The 15,717-nt window shown below is 32.9% G+C and overlaps 2 protein-coding genes across 3 annotated transcripts; one reads left to right on the top strand and one right to left on the bottom strand.

Annotated features, from left to right (window-relative positions):
• Positions 1-6,209: 6,209 nt before the first annotated feature.
• On the top strand, positions 6,210-11,738 carry LOC107960241 (protein STICHEL-like 3). The gene is made up of 6 exons (XM_016896540.2): positions 6,210-8,862; positions 9,124-9,343; positions 9,451-9,921; positions 10,285-10,861; positions 11,255-11,318; positions 11,390-11,738. Exons 1-6 carry the CDS (start codon positions 6,841-6,843, stop codon positions 11,474-11,476), a joined length of 3,441 nt encoding a protein of 1,146 aa, XP_016752029.2. The 5' UTR covers positions 6,210-6,840; the 3' UTR covers positions 11,477-11,738.
• A 588-nt stretch (positions 11,739-12,326) lies between these two features.
• LOC107960242 (heat stress transcription factor A-4a-like) lies at positions 12,327-15,240 on the bottom strand. 2 transcript variants are annotated; one of them, XM_016896541.2, is made up of 3 exons: positions 14,971-15,240; positions 13,601-14,765; positions 12,327-13,517 (listed from the first exon to the last, which is right to left on the bottom strand). In XM_016896541.2, the coding sequence occupies exons 2-3, from the start codon at positions 13,814-13,816 to the stop codon at positions 12,579-12,581; spliced, it is 1,155 nt and encodes a 384-aa protein (XP_016752030.1). In that variant the 5' UTR covers positions 13,817-14,765; positions 14,971-15,240; the 3' UTR covers positions 12,327-12,578.
• Positions 15,241-15,717: the final 477 nt, after the last annotated feature.

Raw genomic sequence — 15,717 nt, 5'->3', positions numbered from 1 at the left:
ACTGTTTGGATTTTGATTTGTAGATTTGTGACATTCAAAGCAGTTTCATGAAAAAAAATCGAACTATAGAAGGGAAGGAGAAGGCGAGCTTTCGATTGGTGCAATTTATGAGAATACAAAAGGCTATACATCAACGATTTTAACAACCCAATGACTTAAATGAAATCTTTCGAATAATTTAGTGACTTCGAGTGTAATTTAACCTTTAAAAAAACAAATAAAAAGGTGGTGGCGGTTGGCCAATCCTTAAGGTCACCCCTCTACACTACACAATTAAATAAAAAGGTAGTTTTTAGGGACAGCCTCTCATCTCATAGCCATAATTATCACCGAAAAAGGAAAGCAGTTAAAAAACGGCGGCGTTTAATGTTGTCACATGCATTTTTGTTATGAGTTTCCAACTCATCTAACCTAGATTAAAAATTTTTGGGTTTGGTCCCAATAAATTAGCTCAAGGACAAATAATAGATCTTTATTTGGGTTCGAGATAAAATTGTAAAATTTTGTGTTAAAAAAGTTAAATTGTATTATTGATTTATTTTGAAGGGCCAAAAATGAAAATTTTCCATTTATTCAACGATTAAAAGATTCAATTTGAACGATTTATATTTTGGGTGGGTTAAATGGAAATTTTCTCATTTAACCAATGGGAGAAAAGGCCCTACTTGTCTCCCCTGGCTTCATCACTTGGCTCGAAGGTACGAGATATAAGTATACGATCAATATCGATATATTCCTTTTCCTAAGTGTTTCAGTACATTTGAATATCCGACTCCCTTAAAATGGGAAATTATTACTTTAGACCCCAAAATTCATAAAATCTTAAGTTAATATATGGTAAAATTACAAGTTTCCCAAATACTAGAATTTCGATTTAACTCGAGTGAAAACTATAAAGATTACATTTTAGCTATCATGAAAATATATAACTTAATCTCATCCAAAAAAAATTTATGGCTTTGCCCCTATATCATATTTAAATAGAAAATAGTCGTAACATTTTTTATAGGGGTGAAGGGAGAGGGTAGGTAGGGCTTGGCCCGCCCTAAAATTAGAAATTTTCTATTTTGCACCCCAAAATCTATAAATTTATAAATTAATACATGATAAAATTACAGTTTAATCCTTAAAAATAATAAAATTTTGATTTAATTATTCTAAAAACTATAAAAATATAAGTGAATATAATGATGAAATTCGTAAAATATATAACATAACGCAAAAGAAAATTTTGACTTCATCTCTATTTTTTTAAGTTTACTTGAATTAATATGAATATATAAAAAAAATTATATTTATATCCATTAATGCACATGAATAATGAAATAATTTAACTAGTGGTACTATATTTTATGCCATATAGGCCAAAACCTTTTTCTTTATGAGCTTGAAACCCATAGCACAACATGCTACACAATATTCTATCCATATGGTGCATTAATTAGGCAACAATTTTTTTTAAGTGGTCCACCTGTATTTTGTTGACTTATTTAAAAAATCCACATGGAATTGGATTGGCTTTGTTTGTGATTAGGGATGTTCAAACTTCAATTAAACTCGAGTTAATTGATTAAATTGATCTGATTCGGTTAATCGATTGGAAGTTGATTAATGGTTTTTTGAAATTTTGGTTATCGATTAATTCGGTTCAAAATTGAGTAATTAACCAAACTTAATAATCAATATTATGGGTTAATTTCAAAACTTATGTAGTGTTTCAAGATATAAAATTTCGGTTAATTCAATTAATTTGATTAACTTTCAAGATAAAAACATATATTTTGGTTAATTTCAATGTTTTTTTATATGTTTTATACTTGTTTTAACCAGGTGACAAAAAGATATAAATTTTGGTTCGGTTAATTTTTTTGGAAAAAATTCGGTTCGATTAACAGTTAAAGGATTATACAGTTCGATTAATTCGGTTAATGCTAATTCAATTCGGTTAATAACCGAACCGACCATTTGAACACCCGTACTTGTGATATGTAACAACTGCTTTATTAACATTCATATTTTTTTATAGGTATTTGAACAATACAACAAAACCCCTAAAGAGTTTAGAAGAGGAAGATAAGCTCCCCAAAGATGAAGGTTGGAAAAAAAGTTAGGGTTGAATTAAATTATAAAATTTTAGAAGGGTCAAAAGGTAATTTTATTTTTATATTAAATTATAATTTCATAATTTTTCAAAGGATATTAGAAAGAATTTTACCATTTTCAAGTAGTCCAACCCCCAGTTTTTACCCACTAAAATTAGTCTAAAACACTCACTTGAATGAAGCCTTCTTTAAATAGTTAAAACGTGTGAAATACTTCTCATGAGGTGAGACGTCAGTAGTTAAATATTTGCTAAATTAAAAAAAATAAAAAAAATATAATTTTAATGATTTTTAATTTTTAAAAACATCTTTTTGAATTTTTTAATTTTTAAAAATTAATTAAATGTTTATCTGTCATCCCCATGACAATCCACGTGTATGCAAAATGTTAATTTTTCCATTCATTTTGAGGTGATTTGACAAAAAAGTAAGTTTAAGAACTAAAAAAAGCGAACAAAAATAAATAGAAGACCAAAATAACTTTTTTATAAAGTTAAAGGACCAAATAAGTCATTATGCCTATCTCTTATTTAGTTCAAATCCAATATGTAACTTTGATCACCTTCCATATACAAGTCCCCCGAATATTGTTGAGATTTTAATATTGTTGACAGGGCGTAATTAGAAAATTGTTTTGGAGGGCTCAGAAATGAATAATTTTTTTTGGAGAGTGAAAGTGCAACTTTATCATTATATTAACTTGTGATTTCCTGAAAATTAGAAGGGACTATATAAAAATTTTCCTCTTTTTTCCATTCCTCATTGTTTGCAAAAAATTGGGTCACGAGGTTTTTTAGTATCTAAATTCGAATCCCACCATACACGATTACCATGTATAAATTTTCAATCCCACAACATAAGTTTACCAATTGAGTCTTACCTGGCATCGACATTGTTGCCATTGCAGGAGGACGTGGATTCAAATGCGTTGAACCGCATTATCCTCCTATTTAAGGGTTAGGGAGAGACTATGGATAGTTCTAGACATTGTATAAAAAAAAGGCAGATATAATAAAAACCTATAATGAGATTAACTTAAAAAAAAAACTCAAAATAAAGAGATGAAAATAATAGCATTCATTATTTCTATCTAAATAATGGAGCATAATAATAACCATTTAAATTATGGTCATAAAATGTATTTTTAAATTTTTTTATTGTACTTTATAAGAAATATATATTTTTTATATTCTTCATGTTCGTTTTACAGTTTATGTTCAGGGATCGTGACTATTCCTCTCAATAATGTTGTCTCTAAGATTTGAACTTGGATATTCCAGTAATTAATTACCATATACATATATAGTAAACATTTAAGACAAAAAGAAGAAAATCACAAACTAGAGGTGTTCATGGGCCGGGCTGGGCCCAAAAAAATTAGACCCGCGTCTTAGGCCCGGGCCCGGCTCGGCCCAAAATATGGGCCTGGAATTTTGTCCATGCCTGACCCGGGAAAAAATTCCTGAGCCCGGCCCGGCCCGACCCATTTTTTAATAAATACCAAAAATTTATTTTAAAAATAAAAAAATTAAAAAGTATTTTAAAATTAAAAAATTAAATATATATATTTATTATATTCAGGCTTGGCCCCGAGCTCGGCCCGTTTTCTAACGGGCCTCATTTTTTATCCAAACCCATATTTCGAGCCTATATTTTTACCCGAATCCTCCTATATTTCGGGCGGCCCATGAACACCTCTATCACAAACTAACCATATTAATTTCTTCCCTAATTATATAACCCACTTATTTTTTTCCTCTTTAATGCTCCTTTGTTTGTTTCACCTTCTTGAGGTTTTTGTCATAAATGAATACAACTTTTATTTATTAATTTATTATTGTAAAGAATAGTGTTTGATTCTGGTTTTCGACAAGAACGAAGCTAGAAAATTGTACATTGTTAGAGGAGTTAAAATATAATTTTATTTTTTTAACAATTGTACTGATTTGTAATTTTTGGGTTATTAAAAAGATTAAATTGAAATTTTAAGGTTTTGAGGGAGCCAAACTATAATTTTATCATATATTAACTTAGAATTTTATGATTTTCGAGGTCTAAAGCAACCTTTGCCCTTAGTTTTGGGTTGAGCGAAGTAATATTTTTAAAATTAGACCGGTGACTGAATAAATTAGGTCATTGGTTTGTCGATCCAACCGGTTCAATCGACTTGGGTAGTTAGTACTTTTCGATTAAATAAATTATTAAAAATTTATAAAATAATTTTTTTTAAAAAGGTTCAATCATCAGTTGAACCGATTTTTTACTTTGATTCAATTGGCCTGTGCTGATTAGGAGGTCAACGGGTTTGATGTCTCTCTCTGAACTAATATCCCAACTAGTTTAAACAACCATGGAGAGGAGCTCGAGTTAGAGAATAAAGGATCTGCAAAACAATGGATGATTATGGAGGTGAAAGAGTTTGTGCTCTAAGACGCTTTTGGATGCCTAAATTGAGATGGGATGCTACTCGGGAATAATCAAGCATGTTGAGAGCAATGGGTTAGATATTCCTCTACCTTTTTAAATGGATGTTGTAGTAGGTATTTCAATTGCATGGAAGTGTTGAAGTAGAGATGTTCATGAGTCGGACATAGTTGAACACATTTATGATATTAATACACTTTATGTTTATTCAAGCCCAGGCAGATCCGAGATATAAAGCTAAAATTTTGCCAAAAAACCGCCCATATTTGTAAATCCATATTTAAAAAAATACATATTATTTTCAATTTAATATTTTAGAAATTAATATATTTTATTAAAATTTAAAATATATACAAGTTAACATATTTTTTTCAATATTACATAGAATAAATTACACAAAAATAAAAAATAATACAAAAGTATAAAAAAATCCAAGCTGGAGCCATAAATATCATAATCTAAACCCAACCCAACCTATATATTAAAGGGCCTTTTTTTTTATTCAAACCCATTTCTCGGGTCTTGTACTTTCATTCAAATCCATCCGTATTCGGATTTACTTTTAGATTTATTATTTTGGTGAAACTAAATATTTGTTTTTCTTTTTAAGAAAAAAAAAGTCAATTCATACAACAATAACATAGAAAAATTCAACATATTAGTTACTTTTTGGTCTCCCATTTACAAACATATTTCATTATCAAAATCTTCTAATGGGAAAAGGGGATCAAATCAAAAACTTTATTTCCTTTTATTTTTTCTGAAAAATTTCATCACATTTTCTGATTATATCTGTTTTTTTATAAATATAATGTTTAAAATTAACCATAATAATATGCTTCAGCGCACTCAAACCACGTTCTCCTATATTAACAATAATACTCATACCAATCAAACTACGAGTGAATCCGTGTACTTAAATTTAAATATATGTAATATAAAAATACAAATTTATTTGCATGCTCAAACAAAAAATGGTCATACCACTTTTTTTGGGTATAATTAATGTCTTGTCTTAAAACATATATATGTTCCTGAGTTTTTGTCTGGTACAAATTATACCTACCCCTTTTTATTTTCTTAAAGGTTAAAATCAGTTATAAGTCCTTGTACTTTTCAAATATTTAAGATTTAGTCTTCATACTTTTATTTTTAAAAATTTAATCTCTCTATTTTTTAGATTTTAAATTTTAGGTCTATTTAAAAATGTTGATAATTTTTTTGTTAAACTTGTTAGTGTGATATTTTAAAACAAGAAGAAAAAAAATTTATTTAGTAGTAATGTCACTAAAAAATGACATTTTAATGAACCTAAATTTAAGAAAAAAATTAACAGCATTAACTGTTAGGCATGAATTTTGAAATCTAAAAATTAGAAAATTAAATTTTTAAAAATAAAAATATAGCGATTAAATTCTAATTTTTAAAAAGTATAGGGATTTATTGCAATTTTTTGTTATTCAATAATTATATAGAGTTCAAATTAAATTTAAAATCGTGTTTTAATAAACATTTCTTAAAAAAAAACAATTTGACTGATTTTGAAAGTTTAATAGTCTTAAAAATGAAAAAGGACCAAATTGATAAAAATGTAAATATTAAGGATTAAATTTAGCATTATACCTTTAAATTATATCATATGTAAAAAAAAACTTTAAGAAACATTTCTTTAAAAAATTCTTCATTGTACACTCTCTTCATCTCTTTCTATTTGGTTTAAGCAAATTTTTAAAATAAAAAATCAGAACTTTGTTTTGTCTCTGTTTTTGTTTTTTTAAATCTTTTCTTTAATGGGACTATCATTTTCCTTTGAAAAGTTAAACCATAGTATTGAAAATACATGTGAAGTGAGGTGGCAACCAAACAAACACACAGAGAACAGAGATCTATGGTGTGTACTTTTAATGATGAGCTTCTTCTCTTTTGCATTCAAAAGCTATAATCTTTGAAGGATTCAAAGCTTGAAACGTTGTAAATTTTTTTTTGCATGTTTCAAGTTCTGGGTTTTGTTCATACTTTAAATCTCATGCATTTAAGTTCTGGGTTTACATTTATATGATGATTTAGCTTAAAAGAGCTCATCATCTCAAATGGGGAATGCTTTGTGTTTGATGAAATGTCTGTGAGAACTTCAGGTATGGTTTTACTAAGTAATTAATGAGGGAATGTGGGAAATTTTGTTGCCTTTTTTTTACATATTTTTTATTATTAAATTTAGAGATTTGGGGTTTGTTTACATTAATGGAGATGTTATATGTTTTGATATGATATCGAGATTCCGAAAATCGAATTTACATAAATGCTGTGATTCATCATGACTAGGGCTGTTAGGGTATTAAAGGATGCTAATGGTGATAATATTAGTGACCATCTAAAGAATCATATTCATTTGACTAACTGTATACACTTGAAGAATCATATGCGTCATAAGCATAGCCCTATAATGTCCGACCGATCGCTCGTGAGGGATCTTATGATCCTTCAACGATCCCGGTCCCTTAGGGATCCTTCTGCAAGTCCTCCTTATTGGCATTCACCTTTGGTTGCTGATTTGCTTTCGAAAAAGGTTGACAAGGATGGTTTTTATCGAGAGGGGAGAAGGTCTGTTGGTGTTGAGAGGCCGAGAAGTGGAAGGAGGTTTTTGGTAAGTTCACCAGCTTTGCCTAATTTCGCGACTTCTAAAGTTGTGCCGGGTGAAGGTAGTGGTAGTGATCATAGTAGTAAGAGTGGAGATAGAGATAATCAAAGGAGTAGGAGAGATCATAGGACTGATGTTTTGGGGGAGAATAATGAGCCTGTACTGGAGCAAGATGGTAATTGTTTGTCTCCTGATGCGATCTCGGGTGGTTCTGGTTTGAACGATAGGAGTAAAAACCGAAAAGGGAAGCAAACACAAGGGATTCGAGTGAAGACTTTATCCGAGCAGTTGAATGACCTTCCTGGGGATAGTGATGATGTATTGTCTTCCAAAGGTGACTTTCATGGAAGGCATGAGAAAACCAGTGAGGAACCTGAGGTCAGTGTCCGTGGTTATTCGAGTGGATTAGACAAGGTGAAAAGGCGCAGGTTTCGAGGGGCAAGAAGATCTCGGGCTGCTCCTTCTCAAGAGGTTGGAGGTCGGAATGAGTTGTCTGTGGCTTCTAATTTGTTTGCTCGGGGTTCGATGCGCACAAAGTATGGTATGGAAGAGGAATCAAATGAATATGATCTGCAAAACATAACAAAGGCCCCTCGAAATGGATGTAGGGTTCCATTTAATTGGTCAAGAATTCATCAAAGAGGTAAAACTTTCCTTGACATGGCAGGAAGGAGTTTTTCGTGTGGTTTATCGGACTCTAGATTACGGAAACGTGGGGCAGGTTTCCATGGAAGAAATTCTTCTGAAATACCTGTGGAATCCGATCAATCGAGCTCATCTGCGAAGTTCAACGCTGAGGCACTGCCGCTTCTAATCGAGGCATCTGGATCACAGGACAGCACGGACAATGCTCGTTGGGTACATGACTATTCAGGGGAGTTAGGTATATTTGCCGATAATTTATTGAAGGGCAACATTGATTCAGACCTTGCTTCCGAAGCTCGATCTAGTGACCAACTTAAGTTAGTCAGGAATGGCCAATGTAGGCACCAAAATATCACACAAAAGTACATGCCGAGAACTTTTAGAGACCTCGTCGGACAAAATTTGGTATCGCAAGCTCTTTCTAATGCTGTTATGAAAAGGAAAGTTGGATTGTTATATGTCTTTTATGGACCTCATGGAACCGGAAAAACTTCTTGTAGTCGGATATTTGCTCGAGCTTTGAATTGTCAGTCACTTGAGCAGCCCAAACCTTGCGGGTTTTGCGATTCTTGTATTTCACATGACATGGGAAAGAGTTGCAATATAAAGGAAGTTGGTCCTGTCAGTAACTTTGACTTCGAGAGTATCATGGATCTTCTTGATAATATGAACAACTCTCAGCTGCCTTCGCAGTACCGAGTTTTCATATTTGATGACTGTGATACTTTATCCCCGGATTGTTGGAGTGCCATATTGAAGGTCATCGATCGAGCACCCAGACATGTGGTCTTTATTCTTGTCAGTTTGAGTCTTGATATTCTGCCTCATATAATTATGTCCAGATGTCAGAAATTCTTTTTCCCGAAACTGAAGGATGCGGATATAATTTATACCTTGCAGTGGATTGCATCTAGAGAGAACATCAGAATCGAGAAAGATGCACTTAAACTGATCGCATCTCGATCCGATGGATCACTGAGGGATGCAGAGATGACTCTCGAGCAGCTGAGTTTGCTCGGGCAAAAAATCTCGGTTCTGTTGGTTCAGGAACTGGTATGTTTGCACTGCTTAATATTTTCGGTTTTCAAGTATTGCTCTAAATACGTGCTATATTTGTTCCTTGCCTTATATGCTGTAAATATAGGATTTTCATACTTGAATCCTAGTAATATGTATATACACATACATATAAGCTCAAATGACGAGCGAGACCTTTGTCCCCAAGTTGGGAAAAGAATGAAAGTGATAGAAATATTTATGATGATTAGCTGACATATCTATAATTACTCTAAACTTTACGGATATGATTCACAGGTTGGGCTTATCTCTGACGAAAAGCTCGTGGATCTTCTTGATCTAGCATTATCAGCAGACACGGTAAATACCGTGAAGAGCTTGAGGGTGATAATCGAAACTGGTGTGGAGCCTTTAGCTTTAATGTCACAGCTTGCTACTGTGATAACCGATATTCTTGCTAGCAGTTACGATTTCACTAAAGAAAGGCATCGAAGGAAGTTCTTCCGACGACAGCCATGTAAGTCTTAAAATACAAACAATGAACAGAACAATATTCATTGGCTCTTCGTGTTTAAATATTTATCTTTTTTTCCAAAACTGATAGATCATATTTATGCAATCCAGTGTCAAAAGAAGATATGGAGAAACTACGGCAAGCTTTGAAAACGTTATCCAAGGCAGAAAAACAACTGAGGATGTCAAACGACAAACTAACATGGCTAACGGCTGCTTTGCTTCAGCTTGCTCCTGATCAGCAATATATATTGCCGATTTCTTCCGGTGACACTAGTTCTCATCATAGTCCATTGCCTCTAAGTGTTACAGATGGAACAGATATACCTGAGAAAGGCCTTGAGCTTGTTCTGCTTCGTAATAATACTAGAGACTTGTCAACAAATGTTAGGTCAGAAAATCTCTATGCAAGAAGTCCAGGGGATTTCAAGACTGGTACCGGGAAGCGACATCAGAAATTAGTCAAAGATCATACGAGAATCGAGAAAATTTGGTTGGAGGTGCTTGATAACATTCAAGTTAGTAGTCTAAAAGAGTTCTTGTATCAAGAAGGAAAGCTGATCTCGGTTAGTTTCGGTGCAGGTATGTCCTAGTGCTCATTATGATTGTTTTTGCATGATATCATTAAATGGCCATAACATGCATTTAGACGAGCATATATGAAGTTCACAGCCAATGCGGAATAAGATATCGGAAAATTTGATTTCTAGAGCTCTTTCTCGTCTAGATGGTAGCTCCATGATCCGCATCCAAGTTTTGCATGTTATTTAGACTCAAAAAGTTATTCCTTTCTCCCTCGATTTTCAAAAATCTCTTGTTATCGGTATCATTTTGGTATGGTTATTTTACTTGATACGAACAATGACAATATAATGCTTTCTCTATGTTTAGTAATTATCAATGTCTCCTTCACCTGTCTACTCCATTTTTCTGTTTCTTTTTCAGCCCCAACCATACAGTTGATGTTCAGTTCACATAAAACCAAATCTGAAGCCGAGAAATTTAGGGGGCATATTTTACAAGCATTCGAGTCCATTCTTGGTTCTCCCTTGACAATCGAAATTAGATGTGAAATGAACAAAGATGCCACAGCTGGTTTTCATGGACTTCTCGTTTTACCATCTTCCCGGGATGGTCCATCTCATATGATCATGGATCTGGAATCCAATTCTCAAAATAGGATACATGAGGCAGGTTTTCATGATACTAGCAAAAGAGTTATGAGAGAGAGAGATTCCGGCATGCATCAGAAATCGCCGGAAGCAGGAAGGAGCGAAATTGTCGAAATTCCAGTTTCCCCAGGAGAAGCCAAGGTCAACGAACATGCAGCTTATCAGGAGCTGATGTTGGCATCCTCCTCAGGGAGACGAAAACCCGGGGAACTAACCCCGAGTCAGAGCATTGTTAGAAGTAAGGTGTCCATTGCACACGTAATTCATCATGGAGATGGATGTACACAAGAGAACAGATGGTCAAATCACAAAGCAGTTTCCATTGCCGAAAAGCTCGAACAAGAGAACTTGTATGTATATATCCGTTGTCACTCACATTCTACTATAATTTCGTATTTTTGACGTCTGTCCATCCGGGAACCTATGCAACTCTTTCATAGTTCGTAAGGGTATAATTGAGCCAGGCGGGGTCCGAATACTGCCAAGCTCGAACTTGACTCGAAATTCAGAGTTCAATACGCAGCTCATTCTTGACCAAACATCTGTTTTTAAGCTCAAGCTTGATTAAGCTCTTTTACCAAGTTTTGTACTCAAACTCGGCTTGATAATTAGTCTGTTGTCACTAACATTCTACTATAATTTCACTAACATTCTACTATAATTTCGTATTTTTGACGCCCGTCAACCCGGGAACCTATGCAACTCTTTCGTAATCCATAGAACTTCACGTTTTCATATTTCAGGAGACTCGAACCAAGGTCAAGAAGCTTACTTTGCTGGAAAACATCTAAAGCAACACGTCGGAAGGTATCGGATTATTGATTGTTCCAGTCTTCTTAAGTTTGTGAAATGATTTTAACTTTTGTTTGTCTTTACAGCGCTTGAAGATCAGAACACGAAGACCGGCTCTGTTATTGAAGCTCGTCTCTTGTGGAAGATGTCTCTCTTCCAAATCTCCTAGGTAAGACCCGAAAAATTCCCGGACAGTTTCGAACAGTTATTAAATTCATATTACATATGTAATTAGCTATTCTTCTAGCCATTTACAAGCTCGATTTAGATCCGAAAAAATATTTTTCCTCGAATAAATGTTCGAGTTTTTCAGATTTGTAGCCTTAGGTTTCACGTCCATTCTTGTATTCATCAATGGTGTTAGGCATTTTGTATGTGAAATGATTCTGCACACGATCGTATTATTTTCTCATGTTATAATCGTATTTATTGATAGATTCATTAACATTTATTTTATTTCGATTTTGATATATTCGTATATTCATATTATTTTTCCGAAAAAAATCTAAATTATTAAATTCGACTAGACTAATAACTCGTGTATTTTATTTACATATATATTGCATTCTAATTTGGACGATTTTTGAAATACAAATTAAAACGAAGTGATTATCTAAATCAAACCAAATTTTATTTTTGTTTAACTTTACAATTAATTTAAATTTTTTATGATGTAAAAATGAATATTTTATATTTAAAATAATGAAATTAACTTAATTTTTCATATAAAAAAATATTTTTTCAAAAGAAAATGCTACATAGGAATTATTGATGATTTTTGATTTACTAGAATAACAAATAAAAAAACAGAAATATTTATGAATTTTTTTTAAAACTTTAGAAATAAAAGAAAAACCCAATTTTATTTTGTCAAAATAAAACAAAATATGAAAAAAATTAATATGAAAAAAAAAATGAAAACCAAATCACAGAATCATGAAAAAGAATCTTCACTAAAAAATCATCATTTATCAATAAAAATATAGTGAAAGCAAAAGTTAATGTCTTATTTTCTCAAAAATATGTGAAACTGAACTATATTGAAGCAGTTAATATATATATATGTGAAAAATAAAGCCATATGAATCACTATAAGCTTCTATAGTACATAAAACTGTGACCATGACATGCCTAGAAACCTAAATATGATACATCTGAAATTCGGGTCGTTTCAATTTTTCATTTTTCTTTTAAGTACTCAAATACGTTAAAGAACCCATACCTGTATCCGATCATCGTACCCGAACCTGAACTATCAAGACATCGAAACCAATATCAAGTTCTCTCTGCAGAAGTAAGATGCCCCATTTGTTCTGTAAGGTTATTTACATTCTTCATGTTGTTCCACCAAAATCTGCTATGACCCTCGGGTTTGTCTTCGTCTTTTCTTGTATCAGGATCTTTTCTTTCGGGCAGAACTTCTCGAATATCTGTTGAACCTGGATTTTCGGTCAAAAATTGTTCCCAGAATCCATCATTAACCCCAGCTGGTGAAGGAGCAGGTTGTTCCATTGATGTAACGGGCTCTGGGGTAACTACAGTGGATGGCTCGGAATTCATGTCGATCTGAGGGGATTTAGGTTGAGTTTCAATGTTGAGTTGTATGGAAGATATAGATGGACTTTCAGGACAACTCGTTGATTCATCAAACACGTTGGCTCGACCAAAATCGTGTATGGCGTTCTCCCAAAACACCATGGATGATTCTAATTGCTCGAATGGATCCGTGTTGGACATTGATGTGGTATCTGGATTTGGATTATCTTCAATCCTGGATTCATCGTATAGGTAAGCAATTCTCGGTAACCTTCTTTTTCTAACATGAGCCTCGAATTGTGGAGTTGGATCTATAGGAAATCCCGGTCTCTTCAAGGCTCGAGCTACATTAGACACCATACTTTGTTGCCGCCGCTCCATAGTTTGTAAACGCTCCCTCAAAATCTGCATTTGCATCTCGAATCCTTGTCGTTCCTCTTCGTGTCTCTTTAACTCTAGAACGAGTGACATTTTTTCGCTATTAAGCCTCTCGACCTCATCCCGAAAACCTTGTCTCTCTGATTCCGTTAACGGAGAAGCTCCTTGACCTAATAGATTCTGCATTGAATGACTATGAACCGGTTTCCGTCTATGTATGTTCTTCAAAAGATGAGGTTGACCTCTTATGAAATCCTCGTTCGCAAATTCCCATTGTTCGGGATCGCTTTTCCGGAAACCCTGACAAAATACAAAAAATTCATTCAATTCAAAGCAACAATAAGCAACTACGAAGACACCAATTAAAAAACCGAGTAGCTTACATATGTATTAAGCTGTCTTATAAAGCTAGAAAAGTTGCTGTGTTTGAAGAATCTTGGAAGTAAATCCCTCGCGAATTCCAACGGATTCCATACAATGAAACTTCTGTTACTTGCACTCCAAGAAACAATAGAATCTGTAGAATGATCATCGACCATTTCGTACGTCTTTGTAAGGAATGGAGGGAGTGAACTTGAACTGCTCTGAGCATCATCCATAACGAAAATTTCTCCTATACGTAATCTCAAACACCCCAAAAGCCAGTTCCCGACAATCACATAAAAACCAACTGAAAAAAACTCACTTGTAAACCAAGCTCACCAACTGTTCAAGACTAAAATCTTCACTCCCATACATAAATCTCAAACACCATAAACTTGGTTTTCCAGCAATCACATACCAACCAACTGCAACAAACTCACTCGTAAACCGAACTCACCGATGTTTCAAGACTAAAATCTTAACTCCTATGCGTTAATCTCAAATGCCCTAAACTCGGTTTTCCAGCAATCACGTACCAACCAACTGCAATAATTCACTTGAAAACTGAACTGACCGATGTTTCGAGACTAAAATCCTCACTCCTATATGTATATCTCAAACGCCCTAAACTCAGTTTTCCAGCAACCACGTACCAACCAAATGCAGTAAATCACTCGTAAACTGAACTCACCAACAGTTGAAGACTGAAATCTTCACTCCTATATGTATATCTCAAACACCCTAAACTCGGTTTTCTGGCAATCACAAACCAATCAACTGCAATTATTCACTTGAAACATCGAATCACAATCGAAAGAACAGAGACCATTGAAGATCCTTATATCATATACAACCAAAACCCTAATTCATGGAGAAAATTCCCAATTCTTCAAATTTCAATCAAAGGACATCAATGGATGAAAAAGCAACACATAGGCCCCAAAAGTCTCAAAAACCCCAAATTAATCCTCAATAAAAGACAAAAAACCCACAGCTAGAAAACCCTAAAAACTCCAATCCAAATCCCTAACTTCTCCTTCAAATTTCAATGAAATGAAAAACAGAAAAATACCCTTTTGTCTTCCAATCTCAAACTATATAATTCAACTTTTTTCCAGCTTCAAATTGAGAAAAATTAACTTCAAAAAGACAAAAGATCCTCTCCAATGGCTATATAAAACCTCCCTGTATTAAATTCAAAACCAAAAGCCAAAAAATTATAACTAAAGAAAATAAAAGATTCTATTATCAGTTTGAAAAATATCAACCCCATAACCAGCACTTAAAAACAAAAAAGTGTAAATAAACATAGAAAATGGGGGGAAAAAACTTTAATTAAAACCAAAAAAAATGAAAAATTAATTCACATTAACTGAGTTCATATTATTACCTGAGAAAAGCAGAGACAGCGAGAAAATATAAGAAAAAATAATATGAAATCACAAAGAAGATGGTGGTGATGATGATTATGATGATTACCCAGAATCCGAAACCGCAAAATTAAATAATTTATTTGGAAATTTTTAGCTTTTTTTTCTTCTTTTTTGCTTCGAGAATTTTTCGGGGTTTCTTGGAACCGCGTAGAGTATAAAAGATTATAGAGATTTTCTACGATTCTACCGTTTACTTTTAATATTATATATACACACACGATTGAGTTGCTCTGTCACAAGTTAACCCGATAATTCGGTTAATAAAATTATCTATAAGTTATTTTTAATAAAAAATATTTAAAACTCGTTTTCTAAAATAAAGTAATGAAAATTAATATAATAATATTTTCGTCTTTTACTTTTATATATATAATATAATCGATTGAGTTAATATCACACATAAACAAATCGATTCATTACTAATTCGATTAATAAAATTAGTTAAAAATCAGTTTTTAAAACGAAAAATACTTAAAATCTGCTTTTTTTTTTATAAAGTAATGAATATTAATATAATGATTTTTTTACGAAATGCTTAAATAAAACAATTAAAAATGAGATGTCCAAATATTAAACTCGGGGTAGTACATTGGTTTGAAACAACACAAAAAAAAAATCAGTTGATCCGCGAATTGGTATGGATCGTTTGAACCAATTTAAAAGCCGACTGAATTGGATTTTATAAAATTTTTAATAATTTATTT

Source organism: Gossypium hirsutum, chromosome D06 (genome assembly GCF_007990345.1).
Source record: "Gossypium hirsutum isolate 1008001.06 chromosome D06, Gossypium_hirsutum_v2.1, whole genome shotgun sequence".
NCBI classification, from domain to species: Eukaryota; Viridiplantae; Streptophyta; class Magnoliopsida; order Malvales; family Malvaceae; genus Gossypium; species Gossypium hirsutum.
The sequence above is the reverse complement of the archived record's forward strand: the minus strand, read 5'-3'. Positions and strand labels throughout refer to the sequence as shown.